Source organism: Lingula anatina, chromosome 2 (assembly GCF_051362555.1).
Source record: "Lingula anatina isolate TDL-2025a chromosome 2, LinAna3.0, whole genome shotgun sequence".
NCBI classification, from domain to species: Eukaryota; Metazoa; Brachiopoda; class Lingulata; order Lingulida; family Lingulidae; genus Lingula; species Lingula anatina.
This window is the reverse complement of record NC_141768.1, coordinates 46977343-47001959: the sequence shown is the minus strand read 5'-3', so window position 1 is coordinate 47001959 and position 24617 is coordinate 46977343. Positions and strand designations below refer to the sequence as shown.

The window sequence follows — 24617 nt, the reverse complement described above, 5'->3', positions numbered from 1 at the left end:
CTGAAAAAAATAGCCTTGTGAATATGAAAACCGCATGAAACAACTTCGCTAGTGACACAATGGTATGTACCGGGTATAAGACAAAAGAAAAAAAAAGATGAGATGTAATTCTTTAATTTTATGAAGTTGCATAGATTTACCATGTACACAGTTTCTACAGACCTTCACACAGATGATTGTTTTCTTATTTATCAGGAAAACATATCAATGTAACCAAGAACGAAAGACGGGCGTGCCTTGCCGTTGGTAGTCTTGCGAGGTATACCAATGAGACCAACCACCTGAGTGCAGAAAATCTTGTGGCACACCTGGAAAACTGGCTGGAGCAACACGATGAAGGTATGCTCTCTCTCTCTCTCCTCTGCCCTGGTGAGCATTTGGTCGAAGCAGCGATTGAACAGTAAATACCTGCGCATGAAAGATATTATTTACTTTTGTAATATTTAATTAATATATGTACATAAAAGTTTTAAAAAAGAAACCCAAATACGCAAATCAATATAAACAAAATACAATAGAACAGTTACATCTTTAAAATACATCTGCTTTTTTAATCATTAATCTGTTAGTGTTTGTGTGATTGGATTGAACGCCCCTATAAGCAATAAATCATTCATCTAATACTTCATCGAGACAATCTTCACTTTGCAAAGCAACAAATCTGTGTCAATTATTACACATACGATAACCAGCCATGTTTGTAGGTTCACTGTCCCCGCCCCACCATCGTGGTCGTCGATCTCCGACATTCTTCAACAGAACCGAACACCACCAGAAAGTCACTAAAATGGTGCTGCTGGAAGCAATTGGTAACGCAGGCTCGCCTTCGTCAATAGATCATATCCTGTCGTATGCTAAACCCAACATGGGACACCCAGCTTGGCGGCGGACTGCTGTGAACGCACTTAGGTCCTACACTTGTCATAAGGTACATGTACAGTTATAAACGACAGTTGTTTCCAGGGTTTTATGCATTCTTTTACAAAATCTATGAGTTAAAATCCTATACAGATTGGTTATATTAATCATGCTTGATGCTTGTTTAAATTATGTTAGTAATTTTGAGTTGACAAATGAATGACTCATTTACTGCAGTCAACTCATATTATCTACCACTGTATATCTTCAAGTAATAAAGAGGTAAATTTCATGTCGAAATACTAAACTTCATTTTACTACAACTATTTTAGAGTGCCACCGCCCTAATTGATTTAGCTGTAAATGACGGAATCGACTTGGTTCGGGAAAAGGCATACGCTGCCTACAACGTCCATCCGAGACGCAAAATGTCACAAGAGAGCAACATGACATTATTTTGGGGTAATTTTTGTATTTATTTATAATGTGATTTATATCTTAATCCAAATATATCTAAATCGATAAACTCACCGCTACATTTTTATCTCTGATAAAAAGAGTGAATATTTGTATTCCAGCAAACAATACACGTATCACACTGTCATGCGCTTGAAGAGGGGTGTTTTGGATGACATTCTTAAGGCACTCAGCTTCAAATTAGAGGTACCAGGCATTAAATGGGGAAAAGAAATTGGTAATGACAAAATAGGAGCAAGCTTTGGATTGGAGATTAGGAACAAAATGGAGCTGAAATTAGGTAATGTGGCATTCTACAACATTGGTGACATCTGATCTTTAAGATACAATTTGCTGACGTACGCAGGTATAGTGTGTTCACCCTATTTTGCGGACCTATTGTCTCACAAAATAAAATTTGCTAATTAGCTTTTCTCTAAGGTGGATGTTACGCCAGAGTTTGAAACCAATAACATTAAGCACCCGTTTTATTTAAACGAATTTTGAACACTTGAATTATTTTTCAATATATTTTGTTTTAGGTTTCCTGTCGGGTTTCTTTGATTTGGACAGTTACAATACGGCCTTTGTTGAAGCACATATAGGACTTTTGAACCTCCAAGTTGATATTTTCAGAGCTTTGGCATGTTACCACGGCTTTATTGAATATGACCTCAACATATTAAAGGTAACGGGGTTATTGTATTTGTTCATGGAAATATGTAAGAGATATGCAGAGTCCGTTAGTGAATCCATCGAAAAAAGTGTCATACACCTGTGCACGTGCGCTGGTCTATTATATGTGGTTGTCTTAATGATAAACAATGTAAATGATAAAAATGTACGTTTCTCACGGTATTTTTAGTGTGTCCTGTACTTATTCATCATCATTATATATATATATATATATATATATATATATATAGTCCTTATCTAGTCCTATTCCTAAGAGGCCCAGACCCAATCCTAATTAGGGTCTGGCTGGGCCCAGTCCTAATGGTGTCTTTGCATTGTTAACAGCATAAAAAGCACGTTAATTGACCAAGTTAATTAATTAAGCTTTCAGTTGTTTGTATGGCATGTGTAATTATATAGGGGGTGTATTAGACCAAGTTAATTGGCCAAGCTGCCATTTTGTTTGTATGGCATGTGAACGGGATATGGTTGCTATGATACATTCTTGTTTCACTCTGCGACTGACCTGAAAGGTGTCACTCGTATCTCGTCCGATGATGATTTTGGGTGCACCATGTGTGCCCAATACCTTCGATAGGAACTCCCATTCTACCGTATCAAAGGCCTTTAAAATTCTAAGTAAACTATGCAGAGATGCTATTGGAACTCGATTTTTCTTGCAGCTGCCTTAAATTGAACACCATATCTACCCTACTTCTACCTGATCTGAAGCTGCACTGAGAGTCTGGTAATATGTTTCTTCTTTTGTGGTTTTCATTACTTTATGTACATTGTGTTTTTGTTACTTAATGTAGTTCCGTTTGTGTTATTGAAGAGCATAGGTCTTCTCTGACTGGTCTTCTGACAAGACCTTCGACGGCCTTAGCGTGTATTTTGCTCTTTTGGTTTAGGAGGGTTTGGAGTTTTTTCCCGTCTTCCACTAATTCGGTCTTTTTTGCTGAATGTTATGGTTCCCTCAAGGGTGTTTAACTGGTGCAGTTTTGCTGGATTTTGGCCCATAGATGGCTTTCAGACTAGTAAATAAACCTTGTTAGCCATTTTTATCTGCTAATATCTCCAACTATGTCTGTTTGTTGCCTTTATACATTTCTATTTATTCTAGTTTCTCTGCAGTTGAGCTTTCTTTGAAGGTTTGCTCGCCTCTTGTTGTATGTTCACTGTGGGCTTTTCCATTCTGCTCTGTAAATTGTTGCACGCAATAATCATGTTCTTGTCTTGATTTTTCCTTTCGGGATATCCAAGACTGCAAGCTTTCGAGAGCAAGTTTCTGATTCACTAATTTAAGCTGGTTCCAGTGTTTTTTTTTTTTTTTTTTTTTTTTTTGAATACGTCATGTGATCTTGGTCTAGGATGGCATTATCTATTGCACTTGCTAGTGACTGCTGAATTTCGATTGATTTCAACTTGGAAACGTACATTAAGTCTCTTTGCTGCACTGCCAGCTTACTTGCGTCGTGGTAGCGACACTCCTGGTCTGAAGGGGGGCTCTGACCATTTGGTGATCCGTGTAGCATTAAGGACCTCTCATAGATTTGTGTACAGGGATCCCTTGTCCAGCAGGTGTGGGTGCTTTGATCGAGGGTGTCGCCATGAGTAATAGTTTTGATCTTGCTGCAAAAATAAAGTAATGGTGATACTGAGTTGCCTCTGCAGAGGCTCTCCATTGCTGTTCATTTCATCTTTTCCAAAATACCCAATAGTTCCTTTATAGGTCTTGTGGTCAAATCCTGCTTTAGCGTTAAAATCATCGAGTATGGTGATATGACCTTCTTTTGGGATTTTGTTCAGGACTTTTACTCTTTACATATGTATACGCAGTGAATTAACCGTTTTTGTATCCATCTACCTGTATAAGCAAGAGCACTATATTGCACACACTTTTTTCTAGGATTTTGGGATCAACGACATTAAAGATTTGGCAAACCTCTTTGACAACCTCATTGACAGCGTTCGTCTTCCTATTATCGAAGCCATCAATGCCTTTAAGAAAGTAATCAGCATGTTCAAAGGCAGAGGGTTAAGCTTACAAGGTTTATTTAACAAAATCGTGGAAGCCATACGAAACCTGCCTGATGCTGTGAAAGAATTGCTAGAAAATCTGAAGCAATTTGTGCTCGAGATCAGTGACTACGAGGGTTTGCCCTGGATAGCAGCCATGAAAAAGGTCGTTCGGCGAGTGCGACATTTTGTTGAAGATGTTCAAACAGACATCCTTGGCTTTTATAATGTAAGTTTAGCTTGACTGTTTAATCTGATTTTAAAGTGCATTAGTTTTCCTTCCATTTAACAATTCCTATTAAGAAAACTTAAATTCTTTGTTAACAAAAGAGACTGACCCATTTCATTTCTGAAAAACACGTTTATATATTTAACTTTATGTTATTGAGACTTGTCTGAAATAGAAACTGCTGTTTAAGATATGATCTGGCAATCTACTGTAAAATGTTTTAAAAAATGAACGTTATTTTGCAGGCAGTTGTTGATGCAATCACTGTTAATCTACCATACACAGCTAAAACAATGGCTGAAGCCATAGAGTTGATTGTCAAGGCAGTGCAATCACTCTTTAAGAACCCAATGGGAGCCCTTTCAAATATAGGGAAAGCTATAATGAAGTAAGTGTAATATGTTGTAATGAAGAATTGATTAAAATTATTCCGCACTGATAAAGAATAAAGACGCGAATGAGTATACAAATTGAACTACATTCGAATATATATTAAGTATGATTATTATTTTTGGTTACAGAATAAAGCTGTCTATTTCCATGGTTATAGGGACCAAGATCAAAATTGAGGAATCTTGCTTTTTCCTCTCAGGTACGTATAGAAGGATCTAGGCAAATTAAATCGTTTAACAAATATTCAAAACGGGGGTTGTTTTATTAGTAAGAATTATCTTGAATCTTTTAAATCTGCTCCTTCCCTCTTCCAGCCTCCTTCTCTATTTACAAGCGTTTTTCAGGGAAGATGCCTTACTGGATGAATCTTGGAGAGGAATTCACTGACCTCATGGATGACATCAAAGACGCCGTAAAAGAGGTCTCAGCATTTCTCACGAGAGTTAGAGGATATGGTTTTACTGCCTATCGGAAACGAAATGTTGGGAAAGGAGATGGAATACCAGCTGTGGTAAATATAATTTAGGATGTCTTTGCATAATTTTATTAAACCAACTGAAATGCTTCATGGATACATGCACATGCAGTAATTGATCAACTGATCATATTATCTTATTTTCACAGGAAGAACAAGAGACACTAATCATCCAAGCGTTTTTAGCACAGTTTAAGATTCTTCTGAGACCATTTGAGGGCATTGTGAATACATCCAAACCGTTCTTAGATGCCTATAACGCAGTAATGGAGGTAGTAGACGGCGTGAAATCCGCTTACCATCAAATACGTACAACGTAAGTATGAAGTGGTTAATGTTTCGTAGTACTTAATACCCAGTATAAAGTTAGATAGATAGATAGATGTGTCAGTAGATGTATACGTTTCAGAATGATTATAAATTATAATTGGCCTTCCAGCATTATATTTCACAATGCCTTCAACAAACGTAATATTTTGTGATTTTGCCTAATATATCAGTTATCACGTTTAATTGTTTTAATTGAATTGATTATTAACCGCATTGAACGTCGGCTTGTCCTTTTGTTTTCTCCAAACCCATTAAAGGGTTGAAAAAGGAAAATCCATCGTTATGAAGCTGTTTGGCCCAAAGTTTCACGCCCAGTTTCCGTCTCACAGAAGTGATTGTGATAAAGGGTGTGGATGTGGCAAGTTCCCATACGAGGGGAAGGACGGGAAGCTTTTACCCGGGATAGACGTGATGAGAGGAAGAAATAGCAAGGTGAGTCGTATGTGTGTCTTTGGCTTCCTGAATACTGCCGCTTTTGTAGTTAGGTTGAAAAGTTGAAAAACTTAATGCCGCAAAGTGTATATAGTTTGACCACCAATCTGGAAAGAAATATCAACAAGTTATCCAATCTTAAGTTTACAACGGTGTCAGTATTTTGAGCCTGTTTGTAATTGTATTCATTGTTAAATTTTGCGCGGTTTCGGACAACGTGTATGGGATATGACACTGTACTGAATTTGAAAACGGAAACGATGGTTACACACAATAACCCGTTTTCTTTGCCTATGAAAATTTGCGACGAAGCCGTGATGATCCCTGAGATGTCCAAAAAAATGAAAATACTATTTTGAGGGCTTTCTTTTCCATAATGTACAGCTGGAAAACAGACTGCTATATATGTGCCCCAGACATCTTAGTGAATTTCTGGACAATATTCGTGCGATTCCAGCCGAATCCCACGAATATTCGTAACCCTATCGCACCTGTATCGTAACTGAATCGTAAAACGTGTCGAATTAGACCAGAAAATTGGCAAAATCTCCCGAATCCAGCCGAATACCACGAATATTTGTAACACTATCGCACCTGTATCGTAACTGAATCGTCAAGCGTGTCAAATTAGACCAGAAAATTGGCAAAATCTCACGAATCCTCACGAATCTTGAAATTTATCAATTCCTGCCCAGCAGACAAACGACATTGATTCACCGTTAAATCAACGTCAGTTTTGGTGGTTCAACGTTGAATCAACGTAGAATCAATGTCGTTTGCCTGCTGGGTGGCGATTCGTGGGATTCGTGGTCTGTGTGAAATAGGGGCATAATCCAACACATAGGAATATTTTGACAGACTTTCAAAGAAGTTCACTCAGTATTTACCCAGCCTCGTGGACGTGTAGATATACCGCGGTATATCGACTGTTCGTGTTAATTCAAGGCGTTCTCATTTCCATGACCAATGACTGGCGTGGTAAACCAACGCCCACTGTTTACCTGTCATGCGACAGAATAGAAACTACTTTTAGGATGTTGGTTGGGGTCTGCTGTTATAATTAATACCCCTGTTTCATAGGTTGAGTGTCCTGTTACGGGCAATGTGAGACGTCGCAGTGCCACGGAGGTCCTAATTGAACCAAGTGAACAAGACTTTGTGAAATTTGAAATAATCGTGAGTAACATTAAACCTATCAGAGGCATTAAAGAAACCGGTACAACTGTGATAAGTGCCGGAGATACAATTGGTAAAGCTCTGTCCTCTAAATGTGATCCAAACTTCATTCACGTTGCGATGCGTAAAAGGTCTAACCGGCCAAAATCATCTGACGATGACTATGAGTATGTCGACCCAACACCATACATAGAGAGGGTTGTCCCAGTTCCACAGTGGATTGAGAAGTGCAACGAGTTCAGTTTGAAACACATAGGGCAAACCTCTGACACAGATTCCATTACTGATCCCGAAAATGCCCAGGAAGTTGTAGAAGATGTAAAACGCCATGCCAAAGAAAGAGTTGATGAATTCATAAAGAAGACCCCTGATCCAGAACCGCCATATCGACCAGAAGGGATGGATGAGGGTGCAACAAAAGCTTTGGCGAACAGCTTTGGAGACGCCTTGGGTGCATTTGGAGACCTGGGTCAGCTAATAGACTTCTCTGGGTAGGTATAGATGCCCAAGAGGCAATTTGTTGTAATTATTTCTCTCGCTCCTCCCTTCATTTGTATAATCAATGCATTTGTTACATATAATGTGTGTGTGTGTGTGTGTGTGTGTAGCAAACTAAATAACTTTCTTCGATTACAGCAATAAGAAACCACCGAGCATTCTTGACAAGATTGACGTTAATTCTTTCAATATACGCCATGTCTTATTAACACTAAAAGACAGCAGGCTATCAGAAAAACAGCAAAAAGTTGAGAGATACGTGGAAGCCTTAGCCGAGTTAATCCGCACAAACAAGTTAGAGCATCCTGAAAACTTCTCTCCACGGAGACTGAAGTACATGCTGCAAAAAAGAGGTCAAGATTCTTCAGGGTCGTTTGATCAGTTGGTTATGCGGTACATAGAAATACCAGATGGAGGTAGGGTACATTGTTTTCATAAATGGTTAAAAATATTGGTGGTCGGTGTTTATGATAAAAGCGATGAACAATGAGTGTTTTGGTAACTTAAAATAGATCAAATAAAATATCCCCCTTTTGGTTAAAGGGTGAGTTGAATATGAAGAAAACAGATATATGTCGAATAACCTTTAATTGTACTTTTTGTTTTGTAATTTTTGCAAATGGCCTCAGTCTGCCCAAATATCAAACGTGGTATAGCCAGAGGCTTTGGTCACTTCTGTACGCCCCACAGAGACTGCCAGGGACTGACATGCGGGTTGCTGGTCAAATTTATCTTCATCAAGAAGGTCATCAAGTTCGACATACGGCTGAATACATGTAGTCGGAAACTTGATGTTCAAATTGACAATGATACAACAAGTTTTGATATACAAGGTGAGTTCAAAGCTGTTTCCAAATATTTAAAATGTGGTATGACTGTGCAGACAATATAAAGTTACGTTAGAAAAAAAACTGTATTTGCCACTGCTCCACGTCCTGAATACCCCTCTTTGCAGGAAGCGATGATATAGATATTATTCGACCATTTGGGGCATTTGATGACTTCACTCTTGTAATTCGAGCACACGTCAGCAGGATAGGCAATAAGGTTGATGTAACAGCGGAGATGTCGGTGTGTTCTGCGTACTATCCAACATGTACGGAGACGATAGAGTTGTTCAAACACCTGTACTTGGAGAGCTCCCCAGACGTTTTGTGCAAGCCAGGTAAGGCACAGAATATCTCACACATTGTATTTTACGAACGAAATGTATTCTTCAGATGTTGAACGATTCATATATCGCTCTTAAAGTCACCCTACGAAACTGAAAAGAGCGTTGTTATCTTTTTTTTTAACATTAAATACCTTACACGCCCTGATTTGAATGTACATGTGTAACTCTTGTTTACTGAAGGAGTTGAATATGACGGAACTGAAGATCGGGTTCGAAGTATGCGACTCCAATATTTTGTGGACGACTTACTTCAATTAAACGTTGGCAATAGGAGAGAATTGTTGACATTTATGAACGAACTTCGCAGCGCAATACTTGATGCAGTAAGTATTGTTGATAATTTACCATCGGTTACTGCATTACATTTATCCAGTAAGGATTAAATTCGTTGCACCATACATCCGCAAACCAAATCCATTATTGCAGCTACTGGTAGTACTGAGTATTTGAAAAATACTGCATGCACGTATGCTCATGTCAAATATGCCTACGTGTCATTACATCGCTTTAACTTCTTTCGTGCAGGTCATGAAAAACCCTGGACTTCTGCTGAAAATTGGAAAAGGGGAATTCCCTGCGTCGGCTGACTTCTGTTTTGATGGCGACATACCAATACCAACAATCGATATACCATTTTTCGAAATATCTCCCCTCTTTATGATTGGACCCGTTCCTCTGCGTTTAGGTACGTAACTAGTAAATTTACTTACAGACCTTGCGATTACAAAAAGCAAAGGTCCGATCAGAATGATGTTTCTTAAAAGCGTCAGATCACTCATTCTGATAAATAGACAACATTACAGCTATTTTGGAATGAAGTGGACTTTGATCCAAAGAGGCCGTCATACTGTTCTAGAAGGACTATTTAAGAATTCTACATGTAAACATCAATATGAAATTTGTGAAAGATCTGACATGGGTTTCGGCATTATATTTTAAATCGAAGTGCTCTTCGGGTTAAAGTACTGAGTATTCATGCCTTGTGTTTCTATAGTTGGATTCTCCATACATACAGTCAATAGATTCTGCACCCAATCATTTATAATTATCATACAAAAAACTTCTCTGCTTACTTAGAATTTGGAGCTGGAGGAGCGGTCGGCATAAGGATATCAGTTGGAGCGTGCCTCATGAGTATGAAAGCGAATGTAAGTTTTTTTATGTAATAATTCATTATTATTATGATTTTGATACGCATCTTGTAAAATAAAACTCTAATACAACTTTGCATAAAGCAATAAGACATACCTCTCAAAGTTACCCAAAACAGCCTTAAAATTTACTGAATAATAAACACCGCGAAAGGATTAGGTTAAAGAGTCTAACTGCCTCAGGGTATATTTACAGGTCAAGGTCATACCATGGGTAGGCGGCAAAGTCTGGGGTTCTCTTGCGATTGACCTTTTCTTAGTTCGAGCTGGAATTAAGATAACCGGGTACTTGTTGGAGACTAGATTTCCTATAACTGGTACTCTTGGCTTTTCAAAGTTTCCAATAAAAGTAGGGTAAGTATTAAAATGATACTATCACAAAGTGGCACTTTTTATTACCTTTTTAGAATTTCCTTTATTTTTCTATTTATCTGGTAACTAATGATAATAACAAAACAATCAATGTACGTTTTTCCCTCATGCCCCTCTTTAAATAAAAAATGACATCACGTTTAAATCTGGGAACAATGAAATAATCCATGTGTTATGATATACTCCGGTTACTGTAGGACAGTCCATTTACTTTAAATAAATGACTTTATTTTCGTTTATCACAGTACATATAGAAATATTATTTTTAAGGGGAAGGATGGACCTTGAACTTGTCCCGCTGAGAGTGAAACTAACAGCGTTTGTTCAAGTGTTTTTGATTTTTACACGGGTGACGGTTTTCGAAGGTACTGTGTGGGAATACAAAATGGATCCAATCAGACGCAATATATTCGATTTTCCTATGGAAGATAAAGACGAGTCTCCGGCAGAATTTGGGCCAAACACTTACAACAGAAGGAAGAAAAGATGGAATTCTGACTCGGGTTGTACCGTGAAACAGCTAAGTGGTCGAGACTACACCGACCCTGCCTTTATTCTCGAAGCCACATGTAGTGATCCTGTGAGTGACGTCAAAATGTTTTACGCTATCGGCAGTCATCCAGGTGGCACTGACGTCAGCGACTGGACAGAGATGGGAGGGTCACCGCTCACAGTTCCTCAAATGATGATTGGGGGAATCCCTCTTTACTGGACGGTCAAGGCAAGAAACAGTCAGGGTCTCGAGGCTTTCACACAGTGCATGCTTCGTACTTACGATGTCACACTACCAGACGGCCGCCTTGAGCCGTCACACGCCTACACGAGTCACCCACACAGAATAAGCGGAACTCTAACATTGGTTGATGATTCGCCTCTGAAAGACATCCAATACAAAGGAGTCGGATTTGGCCAGGGAGCCACAAACGCTGAAGTTGTTAACTGGCAGCCTTTCTCTCCAGATAAAATGTCCATAAACCAAGAAATCAAAAATGAACTGTCTCATTTTTCTGCCGGCAGAACAGGAAAACTAACAGCCCAGCCTATCAAAACCATACAGACAGATACAGATGTGAAATGTGCGAAAACATGCTTAGACTTTGGTCTGAAATGTGTTGCCTTTGATTACGACTATAAGACTACTACATGTGACTTGCACGAATTTCTTGAGGGAGCAATGGCTAAACTGGCTACCAGCGGGGCGTATCACAACTTTGAACGGATTGGAGTGGGTCATACGTCATTTCTGGAATTTGACAACCTTGATTTACAGCACGGCGAAGTGTATTATATCAACACTAGGATAACAAATGAGCTTGGGTACACATCGATTATATCAACAAAGGGAACACTAGTCGACTTTACTCCACCAGAACCAGGTCCTATAGGAAACGCATCTGTGGATGTCGTAAGACCCGATGGTTGTTCGGCAGCTGTAACACAGCGGTGCATTGACGTCACTTGGCATCCCAATCACAGGTATTTCCTTCAATAAGTTATGTTCTTAATTAGTATTGTCCCATTTTTTCCAAATAAAGAATAGCGTGTAGTTTCCCTGAAATTCACTTTTTAAGAGAATTGCATTTATGGTTAAGAACAAAAGGACACATTCGCCGTCTTTATGTCATTACTTACTGTCCTTAATGCCCAATGTGTATGATCTCTGCTTCCATCAAAGAAGGCGTCTTATCATGAGCGTTAATTTGTAGATACATCCATGATGGCCCTGGCTCTAACACTGTATTCAATGGACATCATCCCCTCAAGGACACAAAGTATACCCTTGCCAACCACTACATCTCAGGTAGGAAGATTATTTATTTATGTATAAATTTATCAAAAGCGTTTCTGATGGAACACCTGGTAGCAGAACTCCACTTGTCAATAACTGTTTACATCTGTGATGTTACTATATTGAACAATATGATATATAATATTATACATGTATGTTTATATGGAAATCTACTGATAATCATCGTATTTTGTAGCTAATTGGGATGGCTTCCATGACGACGAGACTGATATCTGGGGTTACACTTGGGCAGCTGGTTCAACTGTCTGTGGAACTGATGTCCAACCGTATGACGACCCACACTCGCACCTGTCAGGAAAGTCATTCTGGACACACAATGGTTTGGCCAAGCACCTGCATCTTGCTGATGGCCCGTACTACGTGACTGTTCAAGCTTTAAATAACGTACACTACGGCGGTTCCTTGGTGACAACTGTATGCCACACCACGCCCATTATTGTTGACACTACTAAACCGATATTCAATGGAATCGATGATGTAATATACGACGAAGACTTTGACATTATGGCCGTTTATTACAACGTGTCCGACCCATTGTCTGGCATAATGAGGGTAGATTTTGCCTTAGGTAAAACTAAATATGACGCAAAGATTCGACCATTTTCAATGCATGATCACATTGTAAGGAAGCTTACCGGAAGTTACATTTCCCTGGATGAACCAGGGATTCCGGATGGAGTACCTGTATGGGTGAGAGTCCGGGCGGTCAACAACGGTAAATATAACAAGTGAAACGGCAATATTTAACTTTTAATAAGTACATACAATGTCTTATGCACTCTCAATCTTCGTTAAACCAGATGTAACCGGTACGACTAAAACAGTGTTATTGGGTGCGATAGGGTTAAACTTAAATGGCGGAATCATTTCTAAATTAGGCACCAAATTACCCTATCGTTCCAGTTGAGCTTTTTACTACTGGCCATGGGGAACAACCAGTAATGATCGACCGTTCTAACCCCATTCCCGGAGAACTGTTTGATGGTAGCGATCTTCACATCGACAGTGACTACCAGGCCAATAACGACAGTATTTGCGTCCATTGGAAGGGTTTTTATGATCCAGAATCTGGAATAGACAGGTCCATATAACAAATAGATATTAGTCATTTTCATTCTACTTCTTTCTATTTTAATGACTTCAAGCACTTAACACTCATTAGTGACCACAGACAGTACGTTATAGATTCATAACACTATTTTCCATATTGATTATGTGCTCCTTGTAATTTACTTTTATATTCATTTCGTAGATATTCTGTACAAGTAGGGAGTGCACCTGGATCAGACGATGTCGCGAAGCCCTTTGATGTCAGCCACTCCACCAAAGAAGCTTGCATGGCGGCCAACCTTACCCACAACACCACATACTATGCTACTGTCACCGCTTTCAACCATGGTCTTAACCCTAAGTCTGTCAACAGAACATCGGATGGACGTAAGTATACTTCAGTCTGAAAAAAAGTGTGCTATATAATATCGTTTTGAAGCAAAGATATAATAAAAAAGAATTTGTGCGTCTGTATGATGAGTGATACTTTTACTTTGCAGTACTTCTTGACATGACGAACCCAGTCCCCGGATGGGCTGTCGACGGCCTCAGTCACAACCAAGATGTCGACTTCTCAGCTGAGACTGCCACCGTATCTGCAGTTTGGGGTGGATTTCACGACCCAGAAAGTGGTATTGACCACTACGAAGTGAGCGTTCTGGTGAACAGAGAGGAGGTCGACGCAATCCAACTGGGAAAGGAGCAGCATTTTGAGAAGCACACTTTTTCCCTACACCATGGTGACAACGTTCAGACAACAGTGCGTGGTCTGAATGGGGCTGGTTTGATGTCCTCGACAAACACAGACGGCTACTCCATAGATCTCACTCCACCAGTGTTGAAATACATCATCCAGTCCGAAGAGGGACTCATGTATCAAGCCAGTGACTCCTACATATATGGTCGTTGGCAATATGGGGACGAAGAGTCGGGGATCTTGGAATACCGTGTCACTATATTTCAACTCTATCAAGGACAGAAGCAGAAACTGTGGCCAATTGACCAACATGACAAAACATTCAACATGACGGAAGCTGAACCACAATTCATATTCAACCAGTCATTGCAGCTGCTAAATGGCGCGAAGTACAGCCTCCAGGTGACCGCCATGAACAGAGCTCTTCTCTCCGCCAGCCACGAGACCACAGGAGTAATAATCGACACAACTCCACCTGATATGAAAGAAGTAAGTCATGCTAACTGATATAACGAAATAATAAATCACTTAGTTTTATATATTCATGTTCCGTCAGACACAAGAACATAACCTACTGCTTTGTGTATTTATACAATACAGGTACACATTGGCCTTTTTGAAGAGGAAGAAGAACTTGATGAAGAGAACCGTGTTTTACATGTCGACTCAAATGGTATAGAGGTTTCCTGGCTCGGCCATGATGGGGAGAGTGGCATTATCAGGTATTTGGTCGGCGTTGGTGTTAAACCAGGTGATATGTCTGTAACAAAACAGTTTATTGACTTTGGCAGTGTAGACCATGGTTATATACCTGTCCAACTTAATGTTACAGCATCAAGTGGTTATACGTATTATGTCACCGTCATTGCCTTAAACGGTGCTGGATTGGAATCCCACCCATGTTCATCAAAACCTATCGTTGTGTTGAGAGATAATGTCCCCGGCACTGTATCCGATGGAAGAGAGTTCCTGCATGATTCTAACTCGCAGAAAGACATTTCATCCATAGCTTGCAGTTTTGTAGGCTTCGAGAGTGAGGCTTGTGGCATTACAGCGTATGAGTGGGCAATAGGGTCGGCACCTGGGTTGTCAGATATCCGGGACTATTCCTCCTATGGCATAGTAATGGTAAATGAAACCTCCGGTATTGCTCAAGGGAATCTAGATCTTCCTTATGACCAAATCGTTTACACTGCCATTAGAGCTAATACTGGGCACAAGTGCCACGAAGATTTTATAGTGTCAGTTTCAGATGGAATAACGGTGGATGCTTCGCCCCCTAACATCAGATTTAATCAGATCGTTGAAGGTACCCAGGCAGTCACTAACAAGGTGGTATATGAGGCCTCCCCTGAAAAGGTCCTACCCAAATGGAATGTATCTGACACTGGTCGTGGAGTGGCAAACGTGACATGGAAAGCCGGGCATTTACCAGGTTATTCCGACAAGGTCCCTGAAATCTACACCACGACATCGAAACTTCCCAATGGGGTCATATCAGCAAAGCAAGGCGAGACCATCTTCCTCACATTAACAGCTACAGACAATGCAGGCAACCAGAGAATTTTAACGTCCCCTGCCTTAGCCATGGATGCGACTTCTCCTGTTATCAAGAACTTCAAGTGTATGGATACCATTTCTCCTTTACAGACCACAGTTCACTGTGAATGGAAGCCTATTATTGATGTCGAGAGTAAAGTTAAACGGATTCAAGTAGGTGTTGGTTCGGACTATTCCAAAGATGATTTGGCACCATTCTCAGATCTTGGCATCCATAAGAGTGACTGGATGATTGTACTAAAGCCGCAGGTTGTGCCCTCCAACACGACCCGTGTGTTTGTCACTTTGAAATCAGAAAATTTGGTCCATTTAAATTCCATATCTGTTGCTGAAGTCGCCATAGACACCACTCCTCCACTGCCGGGTCTTATTCACATAACCACATCGTCTGCACCTAAAGGAAGTGATGTTCATTTCCCCAAATGTCAGGTTTCTGGAACATATGTTGAGGTGTTATGGGAGAAGTTCGACGATCCAGAAAGTGACATTGATCGCTATGAACTTGCCCTTGGAAGCTACTTCCAAGGTACGGATGTGATGGGGTTTCATGATGTTGGACTGAATACATCAAAATTTATAGATGGTTTAGCATTACCTCCTGCGTCTACAGTTTATGCCTCTGTCCGAGGATTTAACAAGGGTGGTCTTTATGGTGCTGTTGTTTCTGAAGGCATCATTGTTTCCCCTCATCCCATGCTATCAGTCGTTGATGGAAGTGATGGACATGACATAAATTTTCAAACCGATTTGTCATCAGTATCTGCATACTGGGACTATCAAGATCCCTGCCCCTTGCAAGAAGTTTTGTGGTCTGTTGTTCGGGTTGATGGTATTATTATTAAACCCCCGTCTCGAGTCCCTCCCTCTGACCATTACCTGATTAATGATGAGACTGATCTGGAAAACGATAAAACCTACTATAGCATCGTGACGATTATAGACGCCATTAACCGCACGCAGACGGCCAGGTCCAATGGATTTACCGTCAAAATAGAACCTCCAATCCCAGGCTATGTTGCTGACGGCCAGGACACAGATATTAACTACCAGCAGTCCACTACACACCTGTCCGCCAACTGGGGACCGTTTGGTGATTCACATTCCAAAGATCCTAGCCAACGCATTGATCACTATGAGATAGCTTTAGGTAATGACAGGAGGTATGCGTTGACTAGAATGAACGTGCACGCATTTCTAAACGTCGGCCTTTCAAGAAACCATTCGTTTAACGGATTAAATCTGACAGCAAAAACTACAACTTACTATGTCACTGTGAGAGCCTACAGTGAAGCCGGAAGTATGACTGAGGTGAGCTCTAATGGCATTAAAGTTGGATACGAAGACTACATCAAACCCGGTACCGTCTTTGTTAAGATGTTTGAGTCATCAACCAAAGAATTACAAGCTTCATGGGAAGGATTTTTATCGGATTTGCAGATTAGAGACTATCAGGTGGGCGTGTCAACTGATGCAGAGTTTGTAAGGGCTTTATCTAACAAAAGTATACACTGTGAAGACTTACAGGATCACAACAATTTTGTACTCAATCGGACAGTTATGACGAGTGTTGGTACTGATACAACAGTGAAGCTGAGTAATTTGGCACTGATTCACGGCCATACATATTACATAGTTGTCAAGGCAACAGATGCCGCCAGCAACTGTGGTATTGCCGCCAGTCCCCCGATACTGATAGATACCACCCCTCCATTGCCAGGTAAAGTTGTAGTGGGCCTTGAAGGAACTAACGCATTATATGCTGCTTCTGCAGAAACACTTACAGCCACTTGGTCAGGGTTTAGAGATCCTGAGACCCAAATTGTAATGTATGAAGTCTCCCTTTTCCAACGACTAGTGTGTTCAAGCATCCATTTAAATGATGCCGAGTTATCATTGATTCAGGGTCCTGTTAAAATGACCAATGATAGTACGATAGAGTTCACCCATCTTCGACTCAAACCGCGTGTACCGTACTATGTAAAACTCCAGGCATCAAACGAGGCTGGGTTATCCACAACATATTGGAGCGACCCTATTTTTGTAGATGACACCCCACCATTCCCCGGCGATGTAAAACACGGTAGCAACTGGAAAATATCAGACCTATACCAGGCATCAACGACGACCTTACAAGGCATGATAGGCATTGCTCAGGATACTATAACCGCCATTTGTCCATCAACAAAACGCATTCAGTTCTCTAGTAAGCTCCCGGAAGGCATGTCAATTTTAAAGTCATCACCTCGGCTATCAGACATACCACAACCATATTACCACCCCGACAATGTTAAGACTTCCTCTGGTCAGCTCGTGCTGCTTACAGGGCATGACAAGTACCGATTTCATCTCGAGTTAGCGGGGGTGAAACGCTCACTGTCATCTGATGTTTTGGGCAATTTTTCTTTTTTCCTGCAAGCCGCTGAAGGGGAATCCATAATCACAAGTGTGACTTTGAGCAAAGGAGACAACGATGAGATATTTCCATTTGAAGATCCAGTTATTCTCGATCCCCCTTCCTCGGATATGTTCCAAAACTCTTCTATTGAATTCCGAAGTGATAATTTAACTTCAGGAGGTGTTGTCAATGGAACAAACAAGAACAGTACTACAACGGCACAAAAGGATAGTAGAAAAGCTGTACATGCAAACATTACGATAAATGGATCGGCAAATATCGCCAATCAATTCCACTTGGTACCAGGCGTGGGTCTGCACATATTGGGACATAGTGTTGGATCAAATGTGAAGTGGTATTGTATCTTCTGGTGTACAAATGAAGATGGTCGTGAGTCGGAGTGGGTGGAGCTATCTTTTGATCCAACGTCAAAAGCGGCGACATACACCATACAGATAGAAAAAGAAGATTACCCCACAAGAACGAGTTGGAATGCAAAGCTGCACATCAACAATGAATTCAAAGCTGCTCTTTTTAACATCATAAAGCCAAAGGGGTACCTTAAGATACGGACATGGAGCAGAAACGACTTCGTTCCTGAGGTAGTCGATGTGTTTCACCCATTTCAAACCCAGGCCACGTTGAAATACTTGGAGATTCCACTTCCAAGGGATAAACCTTGTCACTTTGGAAGACCATTTTATGACCTTGAAAGCAAGTTGAAGGAACTGTGGGTTGGCGTTGGCCGCTACAATAACCTCATAGATGATGTAGTTCCGCTTCATTTGTACAAGAAGTTCTGTTCACCATGTCAGTACGAATGCGATATGACGTGCAGCCTTGGGTGCCCTCTTTTGGAATTCCCGCAAATTGTTCTTTTAAATAATTTGACCCTTGCTCCAGTGAGGGAGAAGAATAGTGATGATATAAACAAGGATTCTACTACCCCCAACGCTGCTGTCTACTTTATGATAATTAAAACAGTAAATCACGCTGGGCTTGAAACAACCGTATCGTCTCAGGGAATCACGGTCGACACTACTCCACCCAACTGTACATTAATACACTGTTTAGATCCACCATACTCCATGGAAGAACCTGTGGAATATGTGGGCACCGATGAGAGTATTGGGGCATACTGGGACTGTGAAGAAGACATCAGTGACATTGTAAGATACGATGTCGCTGTTGGAACAACAACAGGACATGACAATGTCGTTTCCTTTTATTCCGTTGGTCTCAATAATAGGGTTATTTTGAACAACTTCACACAGCCCCTTCAACAATATCGCACGTATTATGTGTCAGTGCGAGCAAACAATGCAGCAGGACAGAGCACCATGACAACATGTCACGTGACAGTAGACACAGAGGTCCCAAGTGTCGCAGGTCTGAAGGACACGGTTAAACCGCCTGGCGTGTCCCCGCTGCCAAATATACCGGGCGTTTATGCGACGGACAATTCACATGAGACAGCCTTGGAATGGTCAAAAGGATCAGAAACTGTGGAGTATTATGGTGAGTACACCCGAATCACTGAAGATGGCTGATGCATACACATCATTTAGTCTTGAAGTAAAAGATAAATCTGATTTTAGCTTTACTGGGATCAATGATATAATCATAGTTTTGATATATATCTAATTTCTAGGTTAAACATCGACCAGTATTAATCCGTCCATCATGTGTTCTCATTGAATCTTTAACATTGCCTTCCAGAATGGCAGATAGGCTCGGCAGATGGGGAATCCGACATCTTCCCCCGCTCAAAGATCGGAGTCACCAACTCTACGAAAGTGGCTATATTGAATGGGAAACTAATTATGAATGATGTGGACGCCAACATGAGTATTTCTGTTATGGCAAACCACAGTGCGTCTAACAAGAGCAACGAAGAGATCAGGAAGAACAGTTTCTTTTCCATGGAACCAGGGAGGTGTCTTCACCAAAGTCTGATTGCCACCAGCAAGGCACACAAGTCTGCTCCTGTTGCGAACCTGACAACCTGTATTAAACGTAAGTGATCGATGTCAGGTTACGGATTAAATGAATTCCTCGATTTATAACAGTGCAGAATTTTAGTTTATGTACATATATTACTCTTTGTTGACTTCTATTTTTTGTGAATTACAGGACCAAAGGATACAGTTATGGAGCTTAAGCAAAATGGGATAAATCTCGTCCTTCGGAAAGATATGTCACATAATGCTAATCAGAAAGGTAAAACAGTAATTTCAAAAAGATTATCATTACAAAGTATTTCTCCTGCCTGAATATATACAGCTAGAAGCACTTCTTAAAAGTGTCTTTCGCATGTATAAATGAAGCACGTTTATATTAAGTAGTATATTTTGAAACTTTGTCATCAAAAGTCCATTAAATCATCAAAAAATCATGTAGCACATGTAAAGTGTTGATATATTTTACTGTTATTACCTCAAATTGTTAACAGTTAAACATTGACCTATAACAGGACAAGAATCTTCATACCATATATTTACAGGGGGTGACCAAGCCGTTACAGAGAATGTTGTGGACATAAACATGAAAGGTATAAGTACAAACGCTCACATCGTAGCTGTATCTTCTCCAAATACACACTTCCAAGCATGTCCATTGTGATTTAGAATAGCAATTACAAAACAAGTATTTCGGTGGTGGATCTTGCACATACACTGTAAATGCATGAAGACATTATAATGGCTGGTTTTGTTCTAGGTGATAGTGGTGCAGTTTTGGCAGGTCTGCTCTCAGCCGATGACTTTCAGGTCCACTACGGCAGTGCTGCATCTGCAACCTTCAACAGTTACATACAGGACCCTGAATACACTGCCAATAAGGTCTCAAGAACGCTGTATCAGAGGTAAATCTGACAGTTAATACCGGCATTCCATTGGATTGGTAAATTCAGTTGCACTTTTAGTAGACAAACGGAAACACACGAGTAAATGATCACTTATCTGAAATTCAGCATTTCCGACCGTAGCCTATACCTTCCTGCAGTACTTAAAACATAGGTTAAATATGATTAATCGTAAAATGGTTCATTGAAGGGGGCAGTGACATCATTGCTGTAACAATAGGTCATTGCTGTAACAACCGTCTTACGAATGTAATGTCTTTCTTAGAATTCGCGGCACAACGGACACCTCTTTCTTCGTGTCTCCGGCAGGCCATGCAATCCTTACTGACAATCTGGAAGTGGTAGTAGAATTTGACCCAGACTCTGTAAGACAAGGACTACAACCGGAGCTGATATATTGGAACACAGGTTATATTGGCCTTAAGAATTTATTTAGAATTTGGAAAAAAACCAACAGACATTACTTTTACTTTTACAATTAAAAGTGACCGTCCAAAACCTCATAATTTCCATAAAATTACATTGTGCGACATTAACGCAACTGTACACTGGACAATAATTGTACGCAACTCCGCATTGGGGACCACTTCCACGTCAACATATACGGCTTCCTGAATCTATTAATTCACATATTTATCTATCCATTCGTTTAATTATTAATTTATAAACTTTATCTATTGATCTGCTCAGAAACCCGGCGATGGCATCAGATAAACGAAGAGTGTGATGTAGTTCAATCAGTGGACTATAATACCAAAACCATCAAAGCACGGGTACGTATTAGTAACCATGCGCTAATTAAGTGCAATCATGCTTAATTACTCTTACCACTGTAGATTTTATTATCAACGCCTTCTTTTTTCCTAATGTTTAATTAATGCTGTACTATAATTATAATATTTCTATAATAAGTTTATTTGAAAACTTGCAACCAAAAAATTAAAGGTTAATAGATAAATGAGTCCGAATTAAATTAGTAAAATTAAATATTTATTTATTCTAATATTTATTAGAATAAAGGATTTACATGAAGATTATATTGACTTCGAAATAAAACACGGACTTTTAAAAGTTAAAGAAAACGATATAAATGTGTTTCGAAAACTTTCGAAAACTCGACTGGTCATGTCTTAGCTTTCTGTATGGTAAAGTTGTCATTTAGGACGTATGTACGTATTATTAAATATCAAATATCTCAAAATAAAGTATGTTTTCTCTTCAGGTGTGTCGCCTCAACCAGCCCCGGCATGATGCCCCTCACAAAAGGTCCACTGGTACACAGATTTCGCCCACACAATTAGCACTGGTTATTGTGAGTCCAGATATCGTGAATAACCCACCGACGCTTACCACTACCGATCTCTACCTTATGGAGGATCAGAAAGACTTCAGAGAAATCCTATCCTTTCACGACCCGGAAGATGACGACGTATTATTTGAGCTGGCCAGATCACCACACCATGGGTACGCTAATGTCTCCTCTCACGGCGTGCTGACATACATACCGGAGGAAGATTTCAGTGGGACAGATACAGTGACTGTGAGGGTGACAGAGGTATCTCCCGCACTTAAGAACATTCGTCCTTATAGTGTGACATCAGAAGTTAAACTGCATGTTAACGGCACCAACGACCCCGCATTGCTTTATTTCAAAAGACAGGGCTCTACCAAGAAGATTGGAAATCCGACAACTGTTAACTTTTCCATCGAAGGCAAAGCAGAACTGAAATATTTAGGAGATCTGATTTTGTTCGATCCAGATAAGGACGAGAGGCTGCAGTTTATCGCAAATGGACTCATGGGAGAAAACTATACCATTATCTTCAACGAAACGAACAAGACTGAACAAAACTTCTTCGATGAAATGAAAGTGAATGGTTCTGTGAAAGTTGCCAAACTTTATATCAACACGTCTCGGTACTTCCACGGAGAAGTGACATTCAATGTGACAGGAAAAGACTCAAAGAAGCGATCGCCATTTGCTCCGATGGTTTTTTTCCACGTTTATGTTCTCGCCAATCCATGTGAATTCGGCCAATGTCTTGGAGATGGCCAAGATCGGAATTGTGCAGGAATTGGTCGCTCCACTTCATTTAATGGCTACAGTTGCCTCTGTGACCCCGGCTACCATGGACAGCGCTGTGAGAGTGAGATCAACGAATGTGCCGCTGAGCCATGCCCCACGTTCTACGACTGTGTGGATAAGATAGCTCATCACGAATGTATCCTCAACTATTGGAAGCTACCTGTCACTTGTGTGTTCCTCCTCTTTGCTGGAATCTCATTACTAGTTGGTGCTTTCTTGTTCAAGAAGAAGTCGACGCCCAACGCCAAAGTGAAACCTGTCAGGTCAGTTAAGCGATATTAAATATTGGTATGATGAAATCTTTCCATTGATCTTCGTACATATATCTGTGTTTAATGTTGGTTTTAATCAATTTAGAATCGCCTATTTAGAGTGAAATCAGTGAACCACTATCTTTTACATGTATTTTCACAGGAGAGACCCAGAAGTAGACACAGTGTCACTAAAGGAAGTGATGCGCTGGCAGCAAGAACCAGAAACACCGACGGCCGTCAGTGACCGTGAGCCAACTCTACGGACTCCTACTAAGCAGGCTGTTTATTCTATGCCAGGCAGCGTGGATGATTTAGAAGTAGAAGACGCCGAAGACCAGTTTGAAGACCAGCCCAGTGTTGAGGAAAGTCCCAGTGTAGCGCCAGAGAGTGATGTCACCAACACCCCCGAGGAGCCGCCTCTGGATGCGTCTAACGTGAACCAAGAGGAAGAAGATGCAGATGCTATGCCAGGTCTTGCGATGTTAACTGGGCTGATGGCACCAGTGGGGGCTGTACCTCGCCCGAAACCTAAGCTGATCCAAGTCCAGGCCGCGGCCAAACATGAGTTCAAGGAGCCCCAATGGAAACGGCCTAAACATGGTCGCCGACCAGGAAAAGATCGGCAGGATGAATCATCTGCTTGAACACTATTGACAACAAACTCAATGTGCTAGATATAGAAATTACTAGCTTGTTTAGTTTTTACCCTTAAAGACGATATTATGATCGTTTGCAAATGCAAACTTCTTAGCACTTCATAGCCGTTTATCCATGAGAAAGTCATTTTAAACTGTGATTTACGCTTTTAATTTTCTCTCTAATTTTAGTTACTGTACATCATACGGATAAAACATGTATTGAAAGGTTTGTTTCTTACAGTTTTGTATCTTACAGCACTGTGTCATACCATTTCTTCAGTGCCTGTTGGTAAATTAAGATTGCATTTAAAACCTGCTTCATAAATGAAGATCCAAAGTATTTTGTGACATTGAACTTGACATATTCAATAGACCGTTGCTTTTATTCGGGTTTCGTCGTGTGGAATTTGCTTTTCCTCAAATAAATAGGTTTTGGCGCTATATCCAAGCAATATAATATAGTAAGAAGTGTTCGCGACCCACTTGCATTGTCTTGATTGACTAATCTTTCAGAGGAGGTACTCCTATTGAAAGTCAATGCTTTCTTATCTACTGCTAGAGCGGACTAATAAAGGATTTATCATTTTGCTTACATCTACATGTTTGCGTGGTTGTCTTACAATTTTACAACGTTTTGCGAAAGAAAAAGCCCAGGAATAGCTAATTAGAAAAATTGCATTTCTTTCAAATTCATATCCGTATTTTATTGACTCTAAATACCGAGTCAGACTTTTTCCTCCGAATTTCCACATTCTTTGAAGATCGGTTTTTATTTTTGTGATACAAACGGATAGCATCTTTTCCTGAGCGTTATGACCTATTATACCTTCTGCTATGTATGATGATATCAAAATTGCATTTATAAAGGAGATTAAGTCTGTCATCCATCTTGGTGACAGTTAAACAGTATTTTGATGATACAAACGATGATGAATTGAGTTAAATTGCACAATACATCACACCCTGAAGCATCTACTTCTCCAATTTTATTCTATCGCCAAGTCCACATTGTTACACCTTTTCAGT

General features: G+C 40.3%; 1 protein-coding gene across 1 annotated transcript; it reads left to right on the top strand.

Moving 5' to 3' along the window:
- The first annotated feature begins 1190 nt into the window (after nucleotides 1–1190).
- Nucleotides 1191–24191, top strand: LOC106155695 (uncharacterized). The gene is made up of 32 exons (XM_087005149.1): nucleotides 1191–1320; nucleotides 1437–1615; nucleotides 1857–2002; nucleotides 3899–4237; nucleotides 4483–4625; nucleotides 4759–4829; nucleotides 4975–5141; nucleotides 5255–5421; nucleotides 5693–5867; nucleotides 6948–7534; nucleotides 7680–7957; nucleotides 8171–8374; nucleotides 8497–8706; nucleotides 8896–9038; nucleotides 9241–9400; nucleotides 9793–9863; nucleotides 10063–10220; nucleotides 10509–11714; nucleotides 11945–12039; nucleotides 12224–12763; nucleotides 12952–13129; nucleotides 13301–13485; nucleotides 13599–14284; nucleotides 14396–19268; nucleotides 19470–19766; nucleotides 19884–19970; nucleotides 20254–20301; nucleotides 20469–20613; nucleotides 20879–21021; nucleotides 21304–21386; nucleotides 21836–22962; nucleotides 23114–24191. Exons 2-32 carry the CDS (start codon nucleotides 1462–1464, stop codon nucleotides 23595–23597), a joined length of 13350 nt encoding a protein of 4449 aa, XP_086861275.1. The 5' UTR covers nucleotides 1191–1320; nucleotides 1437–1461; the 3' UTR covers nucleotides 23598–24191.
- The last annotated feature ends 426 nt before the right edge of the window (nucleotides 24192–24617 follow it).